General features: G+C 39.9%; 1 protein-coding gene across 1 annotated transcript; it reads right to left on the bottom strand.

Annotated features, from left to right (window-relative positions):
* Positions 1 to 3,476: 3,476 nt before the first annotated feature.
* Positions 3,477 to 7,517, bottom strand: LOC134227384 (protein toll-like). The gene is given in 4 exon segments (XM_062708801.1): positions 3,477 to 4,156; positions 4,220 to 4,890; positions 5,189 to 5,964; positions 6,281 to 7,517. Coding segments are annotated over 4 exon segments (2,865 nt in total). The 5' UTR covers positions 7,354 to 7,517; the 3' UTR covers positions 3,477 to 3,811.
* Positions 7,518 to 27,332: the final 19,815 nt, after the last annotated feature.

Consider the following 27,332-nt stretch of genomic DNA (forward strand, 5'->3'; position numbering starts at 1 on the left):
CACTACAAATTCCTATTGCGGGATTTATGGCAAATTCATTTAATATGCTGAGGTGACCCGTAAGGTCTCCCGACAGCAGTGTTTTTGTTCTCTTTAACCTTAGAGCACTTTTTTCCGCTTCCAGCTTTATGAATTGATCTAACCGGGGCAGGTGAAGCATTGCGTCTAGGGCCAAAGTGGGTGTACTACGAACTGCACCAGTGATGGCTATGCAAGCGGTGCGTTGGATTTTGTTGAGCTTAGCCCTGGGACTTAGGCTGGGACTATATATAAACCATAGTTACGAGTCAGCCCAATGCCGACCTATGCCTTTTCTCTGGTTCCCCTTTTCAAAGAATAAGTTTGCATCTCTCGCAAAATATGTATTTTAATATGCACTTACCTTTTTATAAAGAAGCATAGAAACACAGCAGCATAAAAACCTATGTAACATTTTTTTCACTTTCTCCCACGTAAAAAAATAAAAGCATTCACACTCCCGCTTGCTCCAGACTCTACAATGAGATCTAATTCAGAAAATTTAATGGTGAAAATCCGACAGGATCGCCAAATGTGGAGCTTATTGTAGGAATAGGCAATCGTGAGTCTGCCGGAAAACTGTCATTCCTGTCTGCGATGGTTCACCACATGTATTTGACTAACGGCAAATTGCCACGATTGCTTTGATTAATATTTTGGTGACTCTCCGTTATCGTTTATATGAAGCCCAGAGAGAATAGGATTATATTCTCTCTGATGAAGCCTACTTTGATACTTTCAAAACTATTGGATTTGCATATTTCCTTTCCATACTTAAAACCCAGTGCCATTTCACCGCCAACCAAGTCCTTAGAAGAATTCACTGTCGGTCACTAGTGGTTGCATCTTCCCCATGCCCGGTGATATCCCTATCTCAAACAATAGGTTTGTTTTACAGCCAACATTGCGCGTCCGTATCCCACTGACAGTTCTGTATCCTAATGAGAATCAAATGTGATGTTTGTAAACAAAACACATACACTCACAAAAAACTCCACATTATATTCATGAGTTGACACATTTTTGCAATGGGGGTAGCGAAATGGATTACATATTTTCGACACATATATTCCATGCGCCCACAGACGTTGCATGAGTGTTCACACATAGTATTCATGTTGGTCATAGTATCTATGTGTTAATTTGTATGCAATTAAATATGTGCCGACGCATGATATGCAATTTTCAAAATACATGAATTTTTGCCATAAAGTATGTGTCAATTTTCCTGAGTGTACGATCATGAATTTTACACTGAGATGTTGGCTACAAAAACATGGCGTCGTGCCACCCACCTGATCTTCCCAAGATGATGATGGTCGTAATGATAATGTTGAAAATGCATGGACAGGATTCTTCTGACTTGATATCACTGAACGACGTTAGGCATTCAGAGGCGCATCCACGTTCCGAGTCGTGGGTAGGACAAATGGAAAATGCCGACTTGGGCTACAGTCTGATATTTGCGGTAGCATTAAGCGATTCGAATAAATTCGCAGGTGTTACAAACCTACTCCACTAACATTTTGGTTTTATGCTGGTTTTATGAAGGTAATGAAGAGCAAATTATGATTTTGAGATCGTTATTAAATTAAATATGTTACTTGGGTAGACTATTGTATGAAAGCAGGGCTTGAATAGTTCTTACGACCTGAATATTAATATAATTTGAGAGAATATCCTCGATTTTTAGGACAAATATTGCTTTCCCATTATCGATTATCGAATATCTCTTTACAAGCTTAAAGAAGAAGTCAGGGGTCACAGAAATTTGAAAAAAAAAAAATGTTATGGATCTAGCGATACAAATCAAACTTCACAAAAATTGCATAATTGCCATAGAATCTGTTTTGGGAGCTCAGAGTCCCTTACGGATCAGATTTAAAGCGGACTTCGGTATGTTTCTGGTTTTTCAAATTTTAATAGATCTTTTAAGGTATGAAGAAAACTTTTTCCATGGGCTTCTGATAATCGTGTTTTATTATAGCTTCTAAAACAAATATTCGCGGATTTCAACAACTTCTATTCTACCTCTGTAAAACGTTTAGAGTCTAAGAAATAAATTTTAGACATCTTTGAGCGCTTTATGGATTATAAAGCGCCTGAGGTCCTAAAAAACAATCAGTCTATTGCTTTAGGATCCCAAAAACATCTGTGATTATTATTTGGACTCTGATTAACTTCAAAATAACCTTCTGCTAACATACAAATTTTTACCATCGAATGACTTCATATGTTCTGAACATAATCATGGGTAGGACAATGCTTTGACTGTCCCACCCAGGAAAATTCATGCGTGGGACATGTCCTACCTGTCCCACCCACTCCCGGCGCCACTGGGCATAATGGACGTTCTCAGCCTCAATTTGAAGCTATCAGATACAAACTCCTCACCCAACAATGTCATTTGATTTCGATCCGTCAGTAAATATTTGATTAAGTTCCCTGTATTTGTTAAGCAGCAATTGTCTTACAATTGTTCAAACATAGCTTGGGTTTCCGCCTTTTTTGAAGGCCAATTTTACAGACCAATCTATGTTTCGAATAAGTAGCGGTTTCCTCGTTGAATAGTCTCGTAGCTTTCGCGTAGCTACGCTGATGATCGAAGCTAAGCTCCTCTGCCAAATGTGCATATCTTTGGATAAACGTATCGACTAGCTGGCGATGTAGTGGTTGTTGACCAGCTTCTACAGCTAGGTTGAAGGTGGGTTATGGTAGTAGTGCTCCGGATGAGATCCTTAAAATTTGATTATAGGTTGTTTGGAATGCATTGAGGAGATCGAGACAGAACAGCTCAATACCGTATACGAGTTTTGGTATGCAAATAGCGTTTGCTATTCTCCAGATGATGTTTCGGTCTTATTTGAAAGCTATGGCTTTCAGTAAGTTTATACGACTTTGGAGACTTCTTTGGTTTTAACTCCATGAATGGAGAAAGTTCCTTTTCTGTTCATCCATACTCCCATACTCCATACCCCCAGAAAACGAGCAACTTTAACTTCTGGGGTGGGATCCCCTTCTATCTTTATAGGCTTTCATGCGTTCCATCATCTGTGCCTAGATTTTCAGACATTAGGGTAATATTGGCTTCGAATAAAATGTTGGCTCATCATGCAAAGAAATCAATCATTTAGCGATAACACATCATATGTATCACCGATGCTGTAGAAATGTGTATCGAGCACATTATAGTTACACTACGCTAGATTCCTGCACTTTTTCAACTGATAAACGCAATGAACTTGCGTGAAAAATCACTTTGACATGGTTTTCTAGCAGCCATGTTTGATCGACTTAAAATAATCTCAAATGAATTAAAATTAATTATTTTTCAAAAGTTACAAATTGAGCATGAATGGTAACACTCCTCACATTGGTTTTAATGAATCAACGATGAAAAATGTGTTCTTGTGAGACCTGTAACTAGTAATTTCCTTAGGGTGGTCAAATTGCCCCCTTTCCCCTATACAGTAATAAAATGTTACGGTAACGCATTTTGCAGTTTCAAGTTAGAGATGATCTAAGCTAGGACTGCAAATCTCTTTGATAAAAACAAAAACAAATGTAGTTGTAGTTCAGTGTTCAAATGAATTCTAACTAATTTTACATTGTAGAACATGCTACATATTTCGATTGGCTACAAAAAATAATTTAAAGCAATTTCAAACTACGATTCGAGATTGAACATGACTGCCTCTACAAGCACAACTGTCCTATATTTACTTGATTTACTAACTTCATGAAGCAGTCATGCTTTCATAGGTAGATGAGTTCAGAGACAAAACTCAATTCATTAACTAATTCCAACTGAGTCTCCTATGGCCACTCTATTCCGGTTCCTATACCATCGTACACCCTTAACTCTCGGAGGATGTGGCATGGAATATCGCAGCTTTTGCCAGAACCATGGATCGCCCCATTTGATGTAGGTATTGGTTTTTAGGTAGGCTTTCATCTCCGAATCAATCCGCTCTTCATCGTCCAAGTCTCCGTATATAATGATGATCAAACGGATCCGCTTCTCCGCCATTGAATTTATGTGCGCTGTTCTAAACTCTAATTGTCCCCAGCTGGATTCCAAGAAGTCCTTGGACAACACAACGATCGTTCGACGGGAATTTTCGATGGAGTGTGTGATCTGAAAATAAACTGATTCAATTAAGCTATTTTTAATAGGTTACTTTAAATATCATTGTTATACCTGAGTGGTAATCATCTCGCCAGGGTTCCAATCGCGTATATGCCAGCAAACTTTCAAATTCATCGGAGCAGTTTCCAAGCGAGGTATCAAGGTTGCACTAACGAATTCTTCGTCTTGATGGCAGTAGGATAGGAATGCGTCGTACAGTTTATCCTTATCCACTTCTTGTTCGCTAACCAGCCCCATGCAAAGATTGTTAGTGAAGAACCAAATCTTGATCTCCAACTGATACGCGTAGACGATGAAGCTGATGATCAAACAGAAGATAACGCAGAAGCATAAACAAATTACAACGGTGGTGATTACGTCCATCGAACATAAGTCACTGATGGTGAGTAAGTTAAGCTCACGACCATCCGAACATCGGATGGTTTTGAAGTCTTCAATTCGATCGGATGAGTTTTGAATGATCCTCGTGGGATCAGTCGAATCGCAATCGCACTGCCACGGGTTAAATGAGAGCCTTATACTGCTTAGTTGTGAACTGTAGTTGATTAAGTGGCTCAATTGTAATAAACTGGTGATGTTATTGTTCGACAGATCAAGTGTTTCCACATTCGGAAGATGGTAAGATGTAAGGTTTTGAATTCGATTAAAACTAGCGTTGAATTTTTTCACTTTTTCATAACCTAAAGAATCGTCCAAAGTTAAGGATTCCAAACTGTTATCTTCTTCTTCTTCGTTGGCATTGCATCCCCCACTGGGACATTGCCGCCTCGCAGCTTAGGGTTCATTAAGCACTTCCACAGTTATTAACTGCGAGGTTTCTAAGCCAAGTTACCATTTCTGCATTCGTATATCATGAGGCTAACACGATGATACTTTATGCCCAGGGAAGTCGAGACAATTTCCAATCCGAAAATTGTCTAGACCGGCACCGGGAATCGAACCCAGCCACCCTCAGCATGGTCTTGCTTTGTAGCCGCGCATCTTACCGCACGGCTAAGGAGGGCCCCTCCCTGTTATGCGTCACAAAAAGCTCCACATGATCAAATGCTTTACCAATTTGCATCAAGTTTGGCAGTTTGTTTAGATTCTGATTATCGCAGTTCACCAGCACTGTTTCGTTGCTCCATCGTACGTAGCATCGACATGCCTCCGGACAATCGTCATACCTTTCGCAAAGCAGGTTCTTCACGACCACGTTTACTAATTTAATATTTTGATTGAGCTCTGGCTGAATGCATCGCAGATGATCCACTGTAAACCGCCATCGTCTATAGAAATTCCCGGTCTTCTGAAGGAACATTACAAAACTTGAAACTCGGCAGTCGCAATTGATTGGATTGTTGTTTAATTTGAAGAGAATGAAACCGTCACTGCCCTTTGTGGCATCGGTTTCAATCAGTGACAATGTAGCTATCTGATTGAATTCCAAATCAACGACCATTTCATTGGACTGAAATTTGAAGTCTTCGTTGTCGAACTTGGACAGTTTGTTGTAGCTTAGATCCAGCTTCTTCAGCTTCGGAGACTGAACCCAAGCGATATCTACGCGGTCAATGCTGTTGTTGCTCAAATTTAACTCTCGCAGCTGTGTTCTGATGGGCCAGAAAGGGGAAAATGAGCTCTCGTCTTGATCATGTTCATTGCGATATAGTGAACCAGCGAAGCACAGGCGATTACTTTGAAGGTACAGAAATATTACGTAGGGACTTCGATTGAATGTGTCCGAGTCCAGAGTGCTCAGTTGATTATTACTCAGGTCAAGTGAAATCAGCTTCTGCAATGTGTGAAAAAGTTTACTGGAATAAATTATGTAGGATTTTAAATGAACTTTATTTTGAATGCGAGGTGTGGATGATATAGACCCACCATATCAATTTCCTTCGTCAACGTAAATTATTACGCACATGTTTCAAACTTGTGATTGTTGTGAGATGCTGCTGTTTTACGTAACTATTTTTATCCTTGATACCAAGTTGACCTTCAAAATTACAAATTACCATTACTTTTGGCTTATTACGCGATACGCGTTTTCCCTAAATAATTTGTATACAAAGCAACATCCACACCTCTGAATACAGGAACATTCTGTTTATTTCTTTACTGACAACTCACCTGGGCAGTGTTACCAAGCTGTTGTGACTGATATTGACATACTGCAGGGCACCATTAGTTTCGAACAACGTAGCTGGTAGTGCTCCAATCTCGTTCTGCGACAGATCTGAGCGGAATAGCTGAGTATGATTCCGCAGAAGATCCGGTGGAAGTACCCGCAGCTGGTTTTCAGAGAGATCCAGATTGGCAAGCACGGTTAACCCTCTGAGCAATGCGGTTGGTATGAACGCTAGTTTGTTGGATTTCAAGCTAAGGTATTCAAGCTTTGTCATGCTTTGGAAGGCGTTCTCGTGTATTGCCTGCAGGCGATTATTGCTAAGGTCTAAGTGTATTAGTGAAGTGAGATTCGCAAACGCATTTTCATTAATGTAATCTAGCAGATTGATACTGATGTCTAAATGCATGAGCTTGTTTTGATGACTGAAAAAATCCTCTGGAATTTCCTCGATTCGGTTGTCCGTCAATACAAGCTCCAAGAGATTGATTTGATTAGTGAGTAAATCACTCGGCAGTTTCTCATATCCTCCTCTCAAACTAAATTGTTCTAGCATCGTTAACTCGCCAAGCACATCTGATCTTAAATGCTTTATGTGAAAGTGAAGTCGAAGCATTTTCAATGCCCCGAAGCCTAGAAAATATGTTCTAGGTAGATCGATTTCCGTATAATTGTCAAACTTTATTTCTATGCTTTCTTCTTTGCTTGATCCAAACATATCCAGTAATTGACGCAATGTTGTAGGCTTCAAGTAATCCAAACAATTGCGCAGTATGACCGATGTACGTGTCCCTATTCTCAACAGTCCATTCATCACAGGTCTTGCACTACATTCTATCGTTGCCGACTCATTTCCACTGAATCGTCCTCTAAAAATTGAATTTGATATATTACACTTCACATACAACGAATTAAGACCACTTGAACAATCACACTCTCCGGACTTGGTTACGTCTTCACAGGTCGATGCCTCGTTTATCGTAACCATCGCTTCGGTCCAGATCATTGTTACTATGAATAGCATATTGATGAGTTTCGCCAGCACCATATTTTCAACAACTTACAATTTAATGCTCATTGTTCAAGAAGCAACTTTCAACTGATAATAGGAAGCACATACTTTAAAAAATGCAGAGATTGCTCCCGCTCAACAATTACCATCGGTAGTCATCGACGGGAGTGCGAATATCAAGTAGCCGGCCGGCAACAACTGCCAACGTCTCGGAAAGAACGAACTGTTTATGTTAGTCTGAGAGTACTAACAAACGCTCCCATAGCGCATAGTGAACCGGTTTTGATGCAGCGAGTTCCCACTTGTAATGCGAGCAGGTTACTTTGTGATGCGGTTCTTTCTCTACATTTATTCCAAATGATAAAAGTATAACCGTCTTATATTCATATCAATGCAAGCGAGTGTGGGACAGTTATGATTGTACTCGCGAAATACTCTATACCTTTGTACAGTGATAAGCTGATTGAATTAAGTTCTGCTGGGGGCTGGCATTTACAGTCAGCAAAATAAAAACTAATAAAAACCAGAATACTCTATTCATTCTTTATTGGTCATACCGCGCCAAAGGGTTAATAATCATAAGGTGCAAGCAATACCCAAACTTAAATTGTCTATGAAAATATTGAGAATGTTCATAAAAAGGTACACTGAATTTTGTTTTTACGCGACTTTTTTCGCTCGGATATTATTACTATTGTGTTATATCGTCCTCTCTGTAAGCGATTGGGTCAATTTTCGAAAGTAACAAAATTGATCACTTCCACCGTCGAATGCAATTTGTAGGTCACTTACTTACCGAATTATGCTTAGCGCCAACAAGTGCTTTTCACATTACATCGATCTAAGTCGATTGGTATAACTTTATGTAAGAGACGAGCCAGCCTCGGGCTGAAAGTCTCGATAATAAAGACAAAAAAAATGCTTCTTTATGTATCAAAAGATCGGTTTTGGAGTGATACTATGAGGTTCACGTACTCGTACAAGTAAAGCAAAAAGAACGGCTCAAAGTTCTCATGCAAGAAATACATACTTATGTACAGTACACATAAACCCAAAAAATGGGCAGGCCGATTGGAGCAGGGTATAGTATTTGGTTATTTTTATCAACTTAATTCCTTTAATTAACCCTTATGCGGCCAACAAAAAAAACACACGTGGATGGCCGACAGGGTACCCGTGTTCCACTAAATTGATATTCTCATAACTTCAACAATTTTTAACCGATTTGGATAATTTTGACAGTTTTGGAAACAGAAACTCATATACTTTTTGCTAATTGTCAATGTTTACAGCTTATGCCCATGGTTATTCAAGAAATCTTTGAAGTAAGGCTTAAGAGTCTACATGCGTAACCAAAGGCCATTCAACCAGTTTCAAATATGCTACAAGCTCTTTGCGCTTCTTAGAATTGAAGGTGTTCACAGTATATGCTTCGGGTAATGCAAAAACCCTGAAATGAGGTCTTAGTCATCCGAGAAATCTCTGGAGTAAAGCCTAAAGATCTACTCGCGTTACCAAAGGCCTATAATGCAAATTCAAATACGGTATATGCTCTTCGTGGTACTTAGCATAGAATGCGTTCACAGTATATGTTCCGAGTCATCCAAGAAATCTCTGGAGTAAGGCCTTAAGGTCTACACTCGTAACCATGGGTCTATGGACTTGTCTCAAAAGTGGTACATGCTCTTTGCGCATCTTGAAATCAAATGTGATCACTACATATGTTCTGCGCTATCGAAGAAATCTCTCGGATAAGTCCTCTGGCGCCTTCATTGCATATGTTCATGGTCATCCAAGAAAACCCTGGAATAGGCCTTTAAATCTGCATGGGTACCCAGAGATCTTTTGGCTTGTTTCAAAAGTGGTACATGCCCTTTGTGGTACATATAATAGAATACGTCCATTGCATATGTTTATGGTCTTCCAAGAAAATGATAGAATTGGCCTCAGGATCTTCACACGTAACCAGATACCTTTCGGATTGTTTCAAAAGTGGCATATGCCCTTTGTGGTACATAGAATATACCGCTTTCATTGCATATGTTCATGGGTATCCAAGAGAACACTTGAACAATCAGCAAGAATTTCACGCGTAACCAGAGTTCTTTCGGCCGGTTGAATAGTTATACATGCCTTTTATTGTACGTAGAATAGAATGCACCTATTTTAAATGTTCATGGTCATCAAAGAAAACCCTGAAGTAAGGCATTAGGATCTACCCCAGTCAACATTTTGATACGTATAACTTTTGATATAAGTTGTCATATACAAAAAAGATAACTTGTATATAATGCACTGAAACGCTATATACCTACTAAAGTGGAGGCCATATACGTACTAAGCAACGACTTTCTTGAGTTTTTGTAAGCATTATTACGATCTAGTAAACACTGAAAAAAAAGTAGACAACCACGTCTCGAACTTTTGACCTTGGGATCTAAAGGCTAATGCTCTACCGTTGTGCTATACAGCAACTCTCGAAATGCAGCAACTTTTTGACAATCATCATCTAGATGAAGCTTTAGTGTACGATATTACAGTATATGATGTCTATTACATTTATACGATTCGAGTATCATGTTGTTGTACGTACAAATGTTGCTTGAGTCTTATATGGAAACTGTTTGTAATTGTTCCGATAATGTTCATACATAAAACGATTACGCAACATTCAAAACGATTCTGCCCACATATAAACGATGGTGAAATGTCAACATCAGTGATATTTTGTTTCGTCATGTTTACCACTTTGTTATTTTCATTTGGTTGAAGTTTAGTTATTTTGGTCAATGTTTGGCAGTGGTAACGGAGTACAAATCGGTAGGATTTATGGAATTGAATAAAATAACAGCAGTTATGGAATGAAATTGAATCGCATCGCATGGAGTGAAGTAAGTAGAAATGAAATTTATTTTATCGCTGAGCTACAGTAGGAAAAAGAAAATCTATATACGTACAACGCACATCCGTATACGATTTTCATGGCAATACGTATGTGGATATTTGCGATTCAATCAGATTAACTGGATATTGTTTATATTGTTTTAGGACTTTTTTGAACACAATCGTAAATATTTCATATGCAGATGTTACATATGATAGTAAATATATTTGAACTATCTTTATAAGTAATAATATACGAGTGTGACAGAAAACTGCAATATATCCGATCAAATATATAATTTCTTATACGATCTGTGGTTGACTGGGACACCAGAGATATATCAGCCTGTCTTAAATTTGGTACATGTCTTTGGGGCCCATGAATAAAATGCGTTCATGGCATATGCTAATGGTCATCCTAGAAATTTATGGAGTAAGACTTCTAGGCTTACACGAATATCTAGAGGGTCTTTAAGGTCACTCCTTACGGAATCCAAGTTTCAAAGTGCTCGCGTTTTCGGGGGCACACCACTCGATACGGAAGCAACACACAACTGTCATTTTTATTATTTCACGCATGCTGCGACGCAGCAAAGCTAAATCAACAAAAAAATACAGTTGTGCGCCGCCTCCGTATCGATTGGTGTGCCCCCGAAAACGAGAGCACTTTGAAACTTGGATTCCGTGAGGAGTGTCCTTAATCTAATTTTAATATGGTACATGATCTTTGCGATATTAGCCCGTTTTTTCCCTCACGTTCTCAGCGTGAAGTTGTATCGTTCCAATTTATTAACATTTTGCATTTCCAAAGCATAGACAACTTCATATTAGTGCTATCAATGAAGTTTGTATACTACCTGGAACCAACAACAACAAGACAACAATAACTACTAGGAATGCTAATATATCAAGATGAGGTTTCACATCTTGTTTATTCTTCAATAACTGCCCAGAGCTAATGACAACAACTTGTACTACTTGAAATGCAAACATATACCAATAGCCTTCCGTTCGTGGGTTGATCTACAGATCATTCCTATATGGAGTTCATAGACTACCTAGTACCATGGCAAAAACAAAAACTACATCGTACGTTCGATAACTGCAAGTCATTTAACTGCAATTCGATAGTTGCAACAGTTTTACAGTTATCGAACCGCTAAACTTCAAACCGATGACAGCACATTTAGATGCAATTCTTTTGCATTTGACGTCGATTGACAACCGTTTGACGTCTAGAGTGCGTTGCAAATATCGAACGGCATTCGATAACTGAAGTGAACATTTTGTCACTCCCAGATTTTGTCTACCCCTGATTTTGCCTAACCCGATTTTATAACGTTTTCGACCCACTTTGCCGCAAACAATAAAGATTTTCATGAAATAACTTTCACTGCCTGTAGCTTATTATGAATCATTTATGAGTACCTGTTAATAAGTTTGTAAGTCTCTTCGACAAAAAAAAATACGGATTCCATTCACGTATTTTGCCTTGCCTTCATTACGGAGCCCACGCCAATGAAAATAACTACTTAAAATACAAACATATACCAAGAAGGGGTCTCACAACTTGTTTATTTTCAAATAAGTGCCTCCATTAAGGAGGTTGATCCATTGACCTTGACTCTATTTCATAGACTACCTGGAGCTCAAGACAACAACAAGAACTACTTGGAATACAAACATATACCAAGATGGGGTCACAAAACTTGTTTATTCTTCGATAACTGCCTCCGTTACGGAGATAGATCCGAAGATCTTGAGTGTATGGAGTTCGTAGACTACCTGGAACTCACGACAACAACAAGAACTACATGAAAAACAAGCATATATCAAGAAAGGGTCACACAACTTGTTTATTCTTCAATAACTGCCTCCATTACGGAGATCGATCCACCGACCTTGAATCTATGGAGTTCGTAGACTGGAGCCAACGACAACAACAAGAACTACTTGGAATACAAACATATATCAAGAAGGGGTTACAAAACTTGTTTATTCTTCAAACGCTGCCTCCGTTACCGAGGTCGATCCCCAGACCTTGACTCTTTGGAGTTCGTAGACTACCTGGAGTCTTCGACAACAACAAGAACTACTTGAAATACACACATATACCAAGAAGGGGTCACAACTTGTTTATTCATCGATAACTGCCTCCATTACGGAGATTGTTCTGAAGACCTTGACTGTATGGAGTTCGTAGACTATCCGGAACTCAGGACAACAACAAGAACTGCATGAAAAACAAACATATGTCAAGAAGGGGTCACAAAACATGTTTATTCTTCAATAACTACCTCCATTACGGAGGTTGATCCACCGACCTTCCCTAGCAGCACACATGTTCCACATAGGTTATTGCAACTTATATGTGACCGGATTCAGTCACAATCAAGTTGCTGCAACCATTTTTGTCTAACTTGTGCTGCTCGGGTTGAATCTATGAAGTTCGTAGATTACCTAGAGCCCGCGACAACAACCAGAACTACTTGGAACACAAACATATGCCAAGAAGGGGTCACACAACTTGTTTATTTTTCGATAACTCATTACGGAGATTGATTCGAAGACCTTGACTGTGTGGAATTCATAGACTACCTGGAACTCACGACAACAACAAGAACTACATGAAAAACAGATATATATATATATCAAGAACGGAGGCGAGCCAGCCTGGGGCTGCAAGTCTCCTTAATAAAGCTAATAAAAAAAAATATATATATCAAGAAGGGGTCACACAGCTTGTTTATTCTTCATTAACCGTCTCCATTACGGAGGTTGATCCACAGACCTTGAATTTATGGAGTTTGTAGACTACCTGGAACCAATGACAACAACAAGAACTACTTTGAATTCAAACAAATACCAAGAAGGAGTCACACAACTTGTTTATTCTTTAATAACTGCCTCCGTTGCTGAGGTTGATCAACAGATCTTGACTCTATGGAGTTCGTAGACTACCTGGAGCCCACGACAACAACAAGAACTACTTTGAATACAAGCATATACCAAAAAGGGGTCATGCAACTTGTTTATTCTTCGATGACTGCCTCCATCACGGAGATTGATCCGAAGACCTTGACTGTATGGAGTTCGTAGACTACCTTGAACTCACGACAACAACAAGAACTACATGAAAAACAGATATATATATATATATATATATATATATATATATATATATATATATATATATATATATATATATATATATATAAGTAAAGAGCTAATCGCTCGAATTACGATAAAAAAATAATTTATTTCTAACCAAATAAAATTAATTACATTCAACTTAAATCCACACTTCAGACTGACTGATTTTCTCTTGCACAACTAGTTTTATATAATCACTTCTGTAGCGTCAGCAATTCCTTCAACTGGGTTGATCGTCCTCTGTTGGGTTCACGGGTCCGATAGGTTGGCTACGTTGCGAGTGTCGTCCATGTGCGTAGGTCATCAATAATTGGAATTGGTTGCATCGGCCGAATGTGTCTCTATGCTGGTGGCGGGTTCCGTCATAACGTCTCCCCCCTAGGTTTCAAGCGTCCTCGGTTGATTACTTGGTTTCCGTAAAATACAGATTCGGGTCTTGGAAAAAGTGTTTCCATGAAACGAAACGGTTTCTCTCTCTGGTCTTCTTTTGAATCGTCGCTAGCTGGGTTGCTGGAAATACTTAACGAAACGATATCCTTCTTATCAGTTTGGTGAAACTGATTTCTGTGTTGAATTTTGTATCTACGAATACAGAAAATGATTAACGGTAACAAGATTAAGGAAGCGAGAGCTATTGCTCCTAGCATGTGGGAACCGGCAATATGCAGTTTGAGTTTCCTTATTTCTTCCAGGTTTTGTAGGTTCATCTGGTGCACCTCTTCAATATTTGTATTCCTTTTAGATACCTCTATTTCCTTCCCAAAAATGGGTGTGAAATATTCTTGCTGTTTTATGGCTTTTGGGTTGCCCTTAAATGTGGTGTTTTGCACTGTGATTGTGCAATTACCTGCTTCAACTATTGTGGGTGATGACACTATGCGAGAGTCTCCGCATGAATCTAGAATGTGGACCGCTGTATCTGTGTTGATTAGGATGGTCCCGGCGTTTAACTCCTTCACGATCGGTTGATCTGATTGTTTGTGCATTCGACACCTGGCTTTCTGGTTTACCAATATATTGAATACGCATTCGTCGTTCACTGGATTGTCTTTGACGCAAATGTAGCATCTCTCCTTCTGCTCGTAGAACGTCTGTTGATGGGCAGCTATGTAACGAATAGCTGTGTCTATCCGGTTTCCATTTGCGTTGACTGGTTCGATCTGCATCAGAGTATATTCCTGCTGTTCAATTGTAGGGATCTTTACAATTATTATAATGTGGTTATTTTGCAGTGAAACAATCGCTTCTATGAATTTGTAAATTTCGTCCTCAAATTTAATGTTGAGTTGTTGTTCCTTAAGGGATTTCCAAATATATTCTTTTCGTTTGGACTAAGAATGTTTTTATTTAGAAAGTTATTTTTAGAAAAGGCTATTTGCTCTTCTATATATTCAAGTGTCCTTATGATGATGTCAATATTAAATATCAGATTGATAAGTTCTAAATCAATCTAAGTGTTTTGAGTTTACTTCCTGTTTGATTGATCTTAAAGATTTTGCAACTTTATTGATTGTATCCTGTAACAAATTATTGATTCGGATTTGTCTAGCTTGGTTATTTATAATTTTATTGCTGTTTACTTCTAGGGTTTCCAAATTTTGGTTTATCATATCTAAATCTGTTTTATCTGGATTTCCAGAGATGAATTTAATTGCGGTCCCTAGTGCGTTTATGAGTCCTCTCTTAGTGCGTCTTGGATACAGTGCTAGTAATTTCTCGTTGGCTTTATTTAATTTGAAGTTTAACGTTTGGCTTATGTGGTCTGACATGTTTAAGTTAGTGGAAATATGCTCTATAAAATTGATGTTCTGTTTTAGATCTTCAAGATTGACTTTATGCAATACTCGTTCAAACCCTGTCCTGATGCGAACTTTGTCTGTTTTGATGATTAGTAGTCCATTTTGTGTTGAGACATCGTGATACATGGTGGCTGCTGTCAGCGGTACAAGTCTGTAAAGATGATTGAGAAGGTGCTTGTCTTTAGTTTACCCCTGTGGTTAAGTATAATTTGGAATTCTTTACATGCTTTGTATTGATTAGGAATATCAAATCTTTGTTGGATTTTTACGTCATTACAATCTATAAATATTGATGCTATTTCCTTATACGATTTTTGTGAATTTTAATGTCATTGCGATCGTTAAAAGTTAGGAATTCGTTGTTTTTAACTTTAGCTAGCTTGTACGGGTTTTTATCTTTATTCTGCCTCTGTGTAATCCGTACGTATTTTTCCTCATTAGGGTTAAGCTCTACTGGAATTTGATTATCTTGATTTTTTTCCTCGTATTTTAGTTTTCTTTTTGCCAATTCGATTTTAGCCGCGGATTGTAATTTTTGAAATTTTTCATTTATTTCTTCAGTGTTTGTAGTATTGCGTGTATTAAAAATTAAATCTCTGGGTTTTGTTGTGTGGCATCGTGGAACGTGTTGTTATAGATGTCGATCATTATGTTTATCTGCTCGATCAAGTTATGTTCGTTGAATTTTGTTTTATTCGTTCTATAGATTTCAATTAGAGTTGAATGAAAACGTTCTACGATGCCGTTTGTATTGGAGCTACTAGCAAAGTGAATTTCTATTCCAAGATCGGCAAGAAAACCAATGAAATCTATTGATCTGAATGCAGGTTCCTGATCGCTAACTATAGTGGCTGGTCGGCCGAAATGCCTTATGTGTTCGGTAATCGCGGTTTTAAGATCGATTATTGTTCTGGTTTGTATTGGAATGGCGTTCGCAAATTTTGAAAATGAATCTACTATTGTTAAAAATTTAGAGCCTTTCAAAAAGAAAATGTCGATATGAATTTTTTCAAATGGGGTTTGGCCAAAATTACTTTTTCTTATTAAATTTGGAGGTTTCCGGTCATACTTGGAAGTTTTACAAGTATCACAGGAATTTATAAAGATTTTCAGTTTTTTATCTAAATTTGGGAAGAAATAGTGTTGCAGGATTTGTTTTTTGTTTTCTTTCCCCTGTGTCCAAATAGATGGGTGTTCTTTATGATGTCATCTTGTTGGTCTTCCATTCTCACGTCTTCCAATAGAACCTCTGAAATGAAAGCTTTGTAAATTTTATTGGATGAAAAATGTTTTCGATAGGTTTCCTGTATCAGTTGTAGAATTGAAATCGGTGCTTTAATACAATTTTGTCCTTTTGGGTTAAAAATTTTTTTAAATGCATTAACGATGATTTCTTCGGTGAAAGTTTTTCTGACTATAGTGTTTCGGAAAAACTTCGGGAATATCTGTTCGTGAATGTCGGTTTCGATGTTAGCGATTTTGAAAATGACTTGTGATCTAAAGGCGTTAATAGGTTTTTCCGTTGTCCATAAGTAATAGTCGTCACTTGTGTCCGCAGAATGAACTGTCTCTATGTCATCGTCTGATTGTGCATTGTCGTGTACATTAATTTCTTCTTTCCTAATTCTAGATAGCGCGTCTGCTACTACATTGTTTTTACCGGGTTTATATATCAGCTCGTAGTCATAGTTTTCTAGCTCTAATTTCCCTCTAAAATCCGTCTATTTGTATTGGTAAGCGAGTGTGTCAAGGTTGATGATCTGTTACTAACTTGAATTTCTTTCCCCATAGGTAGTGTCGGAATTGTTTTACGGCCCAATACATCGCGAGAAATTCCTTTTCGGTTGTTGAATAGTTTTCCTCTGTTCTATTCAGCGTCCTTGAAGCATATGCCACCGGGCGATCTTTCCCAATAGGACCTTGCGAAATCACGGCTCCTATCGCAAAATCACTTGCGTCAGTGGTTAGTATAAATTCCTTTTCATAATCAGGATGGATCAAAACTGGGTCTCTCATCAGAACCTGTTTGCACCTTTCAAAGCATGTTTCCACTTCTGGTGTTATTTCAATTTCATTGTCCTTTCTAAGTAGAGAGGTCAATGGTTTCACGAGTTTGGCGAAATCTTTTACGAATCTTCGGTAGTAACCTAGAATACCAAGAAATTGCCTTACCTCTTTCTCTGTAGCTGGCAAAGGCCAGTTTTTTATTGTTTCAATTTTGTCTTGATTTGGTCTAATACCATCTTCGGAGACCGTATGTCCTAAAAATTGGACTTCCTTTCTGAAAAATTCGCACTTGTCCAATTGAATTTTCAGATTTGCCTCTTTAATTTGTTTAAGACCTTATTCAAGTCGCTTTTGTGTTTTCTAGAGACGGTGAGAAGACTATAATGTCGTCCATATAAACAAGACAACATACTCCTAACAATTCTCTTAAAACACAATCCATCACGCGTTGAAAAGTCGCGGGTGCGTTTTTCAACCCAAATGGCATTCTAGTGAACTCGTACTTTCCCGAGTTTACTGAAAAGGCTGTTTTTTCAATATCCTCTTCATCGAGCTGAATTTGATGAAAGCCCGATACCAAGTCAATTGTAGAGAAGTAGTTTGTTCTTCCCAGTTTGTCTAAAATGTCATTGATCTCTGGTATTGGATATCGCTCACTGATGGTTTTTCGTTCAGTTTCCGATAGTCTATTACCAGTCTGAACCTCTTTTGACCCGAAGCGTCTGGCTTCTTGGGCACTACCCAAACAGGTGAGGTGTAAGGGGATATGGATTCGCGTACAATTCCATCTTTCAGTAATTTCGAAATTTCCTTTTAACGATTTCATCAAAAGCTTTGGGATATTTGTATGACTTTGTGTGAATGGGAATGTTGTCGGTCGTTCGTATCTTGTGTTTAATTTTGTGAGTAAACGTTAGGTTGTCTTCGTCATAGTATAGAACTTCTTTATTATTATTAATGGTGTCTAACAATGCTTCTTTTCGATCTCATTCAGATGTTCGTCCCTAAGTTTGTATTTAAGTCCATCTGGCGAAGGTGTAATTTTCTTGAGTTCGTGATAGTCTGATCCGTTTTCTAGTTCATTAACATTTATTTCGAATTCATTCATGTCGATTTCTATTTCCCTATTTTCCGTTTCATTCTGAATTTCAACTATGGCTACCCCATTCTCGCTTTTGTATAGTCCTGGAAGTATCTTACAGTTTTTGAAATGTTTCTCTTCCTCAATCAAAATGTCCCGTTCGCGTTGGTTGGAATTTTTTTGAATTGGGTTTCATGTTCAGTCAAATTCCTTTTGTGGGTTTCGAAACCACTTTTTCATCTTAATTTCCTTTCTTCCGATTTTCAGCGAGTTTTCTACTATGTTTAATTTTGCTTTCAAATCGCGTAGTGATTCGTAACCTATTAAACCGTCGAAAAACTTATGGAAACTGAAGACATGAAATTTGAGTTTCTTTTTTATTCCGAGTAGGTCAAATGAGATAAATTTCCTAATTTCGTGCACTCCATTGATGTTCCTGACTTTGCATATTCCCTCTGATTGACAATTTTCTACTTTGACATGCGCTGGAGAAATATAATTTTTGTTCGCGCCTGTATCGATTAAAAATTTCAATTCACCTTTCGAGGTCTGAATGGAAACGTATGGCAAAAAGTCGTTATTCTTCGTTATTTTCTTTGTTTGTTTCCTGTTGCCATGTGAAAATTTATTTCGTCGCCTTTAAAGTAATCGTCATCTTCTGAATCTAACTCGTCGTCGTGTGTTTTGTTCCTGGCATCGTCCTCTTCTTCCACGTCCAAATTGACTTCCTTGTTTTGAGAGTGATTATTTATGGCCCTGTTCGATCTATGCGATCTCATGGAAACATCCTCGTCGATATTGTTTTTATTTATGAATTTTCCTGATGGTGGTCTATTTGGGTTAGGGTGATTTGATGGTCCTGGTTTGCTATACGTTGGTTGCCCACTGTGTTTTGTTTGCGATGCTAATTGAGTTCTTCTATCCATTCTGTGTCTATACGCCGCGTTGGAGTATTGCATAGTTATCTCGTACGCGTGCTCTAAACTGTCTGGTCGACAACTTCTAACGTGCATCGAAATTTCCTCGCTTAATCCATCCACAAATCTGGTGAGTGTAATTAGGCTCACGAATGAATTAATAACTTTGGCATGTGATTTGTAATCTTCCATGCTAGCGGCAGATGATTTTATTGCCGTGTCAATTTGCCTAATTTTGTTATAATAATCTGATAGATTGTTTTTTCCTTGTCTAATATAAAAAGTGATTGGATATGACTTGTTATGTCACGCCGATCACCGTACGCATTTAATAAGACATCTTTAATTTCGTTCCAATGTTTGGGGTTCCCTGCTGCTATTAGCACTTCTTTTGCTTCACCTGTGATTTTAATTTTAACCGCCCGCTCGATTTGACTGTAAATCGGATCATTTTTGTAGCTATCGTACGCGTTGAGTGTTTCTTCTGCGTCTTCTACCCATGCTAAAACCTCTTTTCGATTCCCATTGAACACCGGAATATTCCTAATGGGGTCCGGAATCGAGAAATTTAGGAACGGATCGTTTGATCGGTCCCGCATTGTGTTAATGGTTTGCACTAACATTGCTTGATTCTGTGTTAGGCTTCTGACCTGGTCAAGAAGCTCTTGCACGTTAACTTCGGGGATCGACATGTTGCGATTCTTATCGAATAATTTCCCTCTTTTCATACACTATTTCACACTGTTATATGCCCTAAAAGTGTTACTATAGTAGGTAGTTAATTTTTTTAAATTGTTTTCACGTATTGTGTTGATAATTGTGATTTTTCTGAGTTTCCCTATGCAACGATCACTTGGGATAACACTATCACTTTAACTGCGTTGATAAGTAATGTATAAAAATGTTACTCACATTAACAGGATGATGGTCCTCATCTTATCCTGGAGCCTATGATGTGGGATTGTTCGTTGGTTGGTCCGGTGGTGTGAAGATGATGAATCTTTCTGGTACCGCAAATCCGCTGGTATACGTGCAGGGATGGTTTCCCGGGTAACAGCCAGTCACTAGTAGACTTAGAATCACTTCTCCGAATTTCTTCTGTATTGATGTACACTCAAACACTTAGTCCTTCGTTTCACCACTTTTCACTACAAGACTGCGCCAGTAAAGAGCTAATCGCTCGAATTACGAAAAAAATAATTTATTTCTAACCAAATAAAATTAATTACATTCAACTTAAATCCACACTTCAGACTGACTGATTTTCTCTTGCACAACTAGTTTTATATAATCACTTCTGTAGCGTCAGCAATTCCTTCAACTGGGTTGATCGTCCTCTGTTGGGTTCACGGGTCCGATAGGTTGGCTACGTTGCGAGTGTCGTCCATGTGCGTAGGTCATCAATAATTGGAATTGGTTGCATCGGCCGAATGTGTCTCTATGCTGGTGGCGGGTTCCGTCATAACGTATATATATATATATATATCAAGAAGGGGTCACACAGCTTGTTTATTCTTCAATAACTGCCTCCGTTACTGAGGTTGATCCACAGATCTTGACTCTATGGAGTTCGTAGACTACCTGGATCCCACGACAACAACAAGAACTACTTTGAATACAAACATATACCAAAAAGGGGTCACGCAACTGGTTTATTCTTCGTTAACTGCCTCCATTATGGAGATTGATCCGAAGACCTTGGCTGTATGGAGTTTGTAGACTACTTGGAATCAATGACAGCAACAAGAACTACTTGGAATGCAAACATGTTTTAAGAAAAGGTCATTGGATGACCCAGAACATATACTGTGAATTCGTTTTTGAATTTACACGATAGACCTTTGTTTACGTTAGCAGACCATAAGATCTTATTCCAGAGATTTTTTGGATGACTTAGGCCTTACTCCAGGGGTTTTTGGAGACCCAGAATATATACTGTGAACACCGACTATTCTAAGAAGCGCAATGAGCATGTAATATATTCGAAACTGGTTGATAGTCCTTCGGTTACGTGTGTAGACTCTCAAGCCTTACTTCAAAGATTTCTTGTATAACCATGGACAAAAGCTGTAAACCTTGACTATGGGCAAAAGTATATGAGTTTCTGTTTCCAAAACTGTCAAAATTATCTAAATCGGTTGAAAATTGTTAAAGTTATGAGAATATCAATTTAGTGGAACACGGGTACCCTGTCGGCCATCCACGTGGTAAAAAAAATCAGATGCCCCTCCCCACGTCCCTCCTCACTGTATCAACGTGATTTTCTCACAGATGCTACATTTTATGGAGTTCTTAGATGTCACCGAGTTTCAGCTTTCAGCTATAAAAATTCATTGAAATATCACCACTTGAATTTGAAAAAGGAACACGGGTACCCCGTCGGCCGCATAAGGGTTAAACATTTTGAATTTCTTGAAATGTGTTTTTATTTTTGTCGCAAATTCATTTCCTTCCATAATTCTGCTTATCAACTGTTGTTTTTATGCATACCGGGAGAGAGAGATTGTTGCTGAACTTCACAGGGAAGACTTCTTCTTCTTATTGGCATTACATCCCCACACTGGGGGACAGAGCCGCCTCACAGCTTAGTGTTCATTAAGCACTTCCACAGTTATTAACCGCGAGGTTTCGTATATCATGAGGCTAACACGATGATACTTTTATGCCCGGGAAAGTCGAGACAATTTCCAATCCGAAAATTGCCTAGACCGGCATCGGGAATCGAACTCAGCCACCCTCAGCATGGTCTTGCTTTGTAGCCGCGCGTCTTACCGTACGGCACAGGGAAGACTACTTATGCTAATACACGCTAGTCGTTTTTTTCGCGTGGGATGGGTACCGTGTAAATCCCCAAAACCACAGCAGACAATCCGCATTAAAAACTTGTGAGTCTTGTGAAAACTTGTGGAGGGAGGGGTATTGTTCAGAAAATAGACAATTCAGTGTAACTTCTGAGCTGCTTGACCGATTTAAATCAAATTTGGTACACACATTCGAGTTGTGGTGCCTGCCTAGGATGTGGTGGGGTTTGACAGTGGGCTTTGTTAAACCTCTATAAAAAGCTGCAGGTATCCGCAAGTAGGCTCCCCCAAAGCGACCGTGTGCCGCTAAAAGCGCACAAGCCCAAGTCCTAGTGTTAGGTGGGACGCTAAACAGACCTGACACGACGGCCCTCCGACAAGATAGGAGGTTTGCATAGGCCCAATAAGCCGCCTTTCAAGTCAACCATAGCGAACGACATAGAAGATAATACGACTCGATACAATCGGCAACGACCTAGGCGACGAAGAAAGGATCACGATTGAAAGCTTGGACCATGGAACTGAAAGTCGCTAGGCTTCGCAGGTTGCGACAGGATACGGTGAATTACATCCCCGCAACTTCGACGTCGTAGCGCTACAGGAAATTTGATGGACAGGACAGAAAGTGTGGAAATGCATCGAGCGGCTACCTTCTACCAAAGCTGTGGCACCACCAACGAGCTGGGAATCGGCTTCATAATGCTAGGCAAGATGCGCCAACGCGTGATTGTGTAGCAGCCAATCAACACAAGGATGAGCAAGCAGAGGATAAAAGGCCGTTTCTTCAACTATAGCGTCATCAACGTGCACTGCCCACACGAAGGGAGACCTGACGATGAGAAAGAAGCGTGGAGCAGACATATGTACGATGGAAGCCCACTGGGGGACGTCAAAATCGTCATCGGTGACATGAACGCTCAGGTAGGAAGGGAGGAAATGTATAGACCGGATAGTCTGCATTAAGGGTATGCGATAACACACTTTTCCCTAACGAAACGAAACGAAATTTAAAATGTCTATGTTGATTCGAATCGAAACGAAACGAAATATAGATTTCTTTCGAAACTTCGAAACGATACGAAATCAAGGTTCGTTTAATTCTAAATTTTTCGAAACGAAACGAAATTTTAATTTCTTTCCGCGGAATTTTTTGTTATTGGTTTTACATTATGTACGCAATTCTGATTTCAAGTCGAATAACTGTTTTGCGACCTATCACTCAAATAAAAAATAAAAAAAAAAAAAAATGTTTTGCGACCAAAAGAGTTATAATAACAGAAGAGGCAATCTGTGATAAATCGCCACATTCTCGCCGCATATACCATTGACGATAAGACAACATCCCAGCATTTTTGCCGCTTTCAAAGGAATTCACCGAGGAGCGTGTGCTCCCGAATCTGATCAATTTTATTTCAGTTTTACATCAGTAAGTATATAAAAATAAAGAAATTGTGGGATTTTTCATATACGGATTCAAATTTCGTTTGAAATTTTAGTTCATTTAAGGTGATTATACAATAAAGCCAGAAATCGGCCATTTTGTAAACCACGTGCTTTTCCAATATTTTTTTTTCAAGAGCACGAGATGAATGAACCATAACGCGTATGGGGCTGAAATAATGGTAGATCGTTTGCTTAGTTATGCTGAACAATCATAATTTGAGTTTCGGCACTGTACGAAAACTATTACGCCAGATTTGAGCTTTTGAAAATGTATGTAGATAAACGTGTGGTGAATTTGAAATTCACCACGGGCTTCATTATATAATCTCCTTAAGAATTATGTAATTATGCTGAAGCATACTTCATATTTTTTTTGTCAGCGTGGTTTTACAGTATTGACTTGGTCAAAATTAGTAAATGAATGCTTAGATTTGTTTTTTTATTAGTGGAATATTCAATTATGATACACATCTGCCAGGCGTATACGCAGACAGATAATTGATATTACTAGACCAACATTTGAAAAGTGCGTATCAGCCAAAATGCAATCCTTCTTATTCTTCGTCTATATATATAGGATACCTTTGCTCACTGGTCACCACGAGTATTATGGTCTATGTCCCTTCCCTACTAACTGTTAATGATAAGATGATACAAATTATAAACATATCATACTTAAGAATTGCGGCTCCGCAAAGTGTCACACACGATTGAGCCTTCCAAATAAATGAAATGGTAAAAAAAAAAATACCTTTGCTCACTAGAAGAATCCTGTGCACCTTTCTAAAATGCACAAAGATATGTATTTCAGATTGAATTTGCCCACAAATCTGCAATGTTCCTTACATATTGTGCAAAAAGTCGAGGAAGAGCTTATTAGCTTGATTAACTGTACACATCGTAGTTGCTAATCATGATTGATCGAGAAACAACAAATATGCACAGCTCACCAATTAAATAAAATTCTTGGGATACAAAAAAAAATCTTGTTGTATACTTGCTTCGGAGTTTCCAATTCATGACCAATAACGATGCTGGTCACGTGCTTATAGTCAATTTAGGATTAGGAGAGGAAAATTAGTTCAACTCATTGTTATAAGAGACCAAGGAATGCTCTGCATCTGCGTGAGCGCTACGGGAAAGGAATCGTTGGTTAGTTGAGAAGGTAATTCATGTGAAATCCCTTGGTAAGCGACAAAATATTTATTGTAAACGAAGCTATTTTGAAAACAAGAAGACGAAAACTGTGTTTCAAATCAATCTAACGCAAGATCAATGTGCTTCATTTAATAATCTTCTACAACAGCGGTTCTCAACCTGGGGTACATGTACCCCTGGGGGTACCTTCACCACGCCCAGAAGGTACCTCGTACAAAAATGCATAATGGCGGATTTTAATCAGTTTTAATTAAAACTTATTGATAAAGCTTTAACATATGTATATTTTTTTTCAAAACTTTGCACATAATATGCATGGCGATTAGTAACTAGAGAATCCTGCTCTCCACAACCACCAAAAATGGATGAAGTGCTGTGGGATAAAAAATCAAAAGGACAGAACAACGAATAAAAAAAATTTAAAAATATTTTATGCAATCTACCTGATGGACACAAAATGTTAAATGATATGTTAAGGATATGCTTCTGAACTAAAATTTAGAGTCTACACTTTCGGAAGCATCAATTCGAGAGACATGAAGGTTTTTTTTTTTTCGAAAAGCTCAGTTGCTTCGTTGCAAGAGGATTGGAAGCGTCCTTCTACGCTTCTCAAAAACCTCATTAAAAGCAGCTCGGAGGACTCCTTTCAAAAGGATCGGGGGACTCTTTTCAAGAAGCTTTGAAGCATCCTTTCAAAAGGTTCGAAAACCTACTTTCAAGAGGTTCAGAGGCCCCCTTTTAAGAGGCCCGGGAGCCCCCTTTTCAGAATCCCGATAGCCTTTTTTTTAAAAGCCTCGGAAACCTTCTTCCAAGAGGCTGGGAAGCCTTCTTTGTATAAGCTCGGAAACTTTTTTTGAGTGTTTCGGAAACCTCTTTCCAAGTGGTTCGAAAACTTCCTTTCGAGAGACCTTGAAGCCTCCTTTAAAGAGGCCCGGAAGCCTCCTTTCAATAGGCTCGGAAGCCTCCTTTCAATAGGCTCGGAAGCCTCCTTGCAAGAGGCTCGGAAGCCTCCTTTCACGAGGCTCGGAAGCCTCCTTTCAAGAGGCTCGGAAGCCTCCTTTCAAGAGGCTCAGAAACCTCCTCCCAAGAGGCTCAGAAGCCTCCTTTCAAAAGGCTCAGAAACCTCCTTTCAAGAGTCTCAGAAGCCTCCTTTAAAGAGGCTCAGAAGCCTCCTTTCAAGAAGCTTAGAAGCCTCCTTTCAACAGGCTCAGAAACCTCCTTTCAAGAAGCTTAGAAGCCTGCTTTCAAGAGGCTCATAAGCCTCCTTTCAAGAGGCCCAGAAGCCTCATTTCAAGCCTCCTTTCAAAAGGCCCGGAAGCCTCCTTTCAAGAAACCCAGAAGCCTTTTTTCAAGATGCCCGAAAGCCTTCTTTCAAGAGGCATGGAAGCCTCTTTTCAAGAGGCCCGGAAGCCCCCTTTCAGAAGCCCAGGAAGCCTCCTTTCAAGAGGCCCTGAAGCCTACTTTCAAGAGGCCCGGAAGCCTCCTTTCTAGAGGCCCGGAAGCCTCCTTTCAAGAGGCCAGGAAGCCTCCTTTCAAGAGGCCCGGAAGCCTCCTTTCAAGAGGCCCGAAGCCTCCTTTCAAGATGCACGCAAGCCTCCTTTCAAGAGGCCCGGAAGCCTCCTTTCAAGAGGCCCGGAAGCCTCCTTTCAAGAGGCCCAGGCCTCCTTTCAAGAGGCCAGAAGCCTCCTTTCAAGAGGCCCGAAGCCTCCTTTCAAGAGGCCCAGGCCTCCTTTCAAGAGGCCCGGAAGCCTCCTTTCAAGAGGCCCGGAAGCCTCCTTTCAAGAGGCCCGGAAGCCTCCTTTCAAGAGGCCCAGAAGCCTCCTTTCAAGAGGCCCGGAAGCCTCCTTTCAAGAGGCCCAGAAGCCTCCTTTCAAGAGGCCCGGAAGCCTCCTTTCAAGAGGCCCAGAAGCCTCCTTTCAAGAGGCCCAGAAGCCTCCTTTCAAGAGGCCCAGAAGCCTCCTTTCAAGAGGCCCAGAAGCCTCCTTTCAAGAGGCCCAGAAGCCTCCTTTCAAGAGGCCTGGAAGTCTCCTTTCAAAAGGCCCGGAAGTCTCCTTTCAAGAGGCCCGGAAGCCACCATTCAAGAGGCCCAGAAGCCTCCTTTCAAGAGGCCCAGAAGCCTCCTTTCAAGAGGCCCAGAAGCCTCCTTTCAAGAGGCCACGAAGCCTCCTTTCAAGAGGCCCAGAAGCCTCCTTTCAAGAGGCCCAGAAGCCTCCTTTCAAGAGGCCCGGAAGCCTCCTTTCAAGAGGCCCGGAAGCCTCCTTTCAAGAGGCCCGAAGCCTCCTTTCAAGAGGCCAGAAGCCTCCTTTCAAGAGGCCCGGAAGCCTCCTTTCAAGAGGCCCGGAAGCCTCCTTTCAAGAGGCCCAGAAGCCTCCTTTCAAGAGGCCCGGAAGCCTCCTTTCAAGAGGCCCAAGCCTCCTTTCAAGAGGCCCGGAAGCCTCCTTTCAAGAGGCCCAAGCCTCCTTTCAAGAGGCCCGGAAGCCTCCTTTCAAGAGGCCCAGGCCTCCTTTCAAGAGGCCCGAAGCCTCCTTTCAAGAGGCCCGAAGCCTCCTTTCAAGAGGCCCAGGCCTCCTTTCAAGAGGCCCGAAGCCTCCTTTCAAGAGGCCCGGAAGCCTCCTTTCAAGAGGCCCGGAAGCCTCCTTTCAAGAGGCCCAGGCCTCCTTTCAAGAGGCCCCAGCCTCCTTTCAAGAGGCCCGAAGCCTCCTTTCAAGAGGCCCGAAGCCTCCTTCAAGAGGCCCGGAAGCCTCCTTTCAAGAGGCCCGGAAGCCTCCTTTCAAGAGGCCCAGGCCTCCTTTCAAGAGGCCCA

Source organism: Armigeres subalbatus, chromosome 3, assembly GCF_024139115.2.
Source record: "Armigeres subalbatus isolate Guangzhou_Male chromosome 3, GZ_Asu_2, whole genome shotgun sequence".
Classification (NCBI taxonomy): Eukaryota; Metazoa; Arthropoda; class Insecta; order Diptera; family Culicidae; genus Armigeres; species Armigeres subalbatus.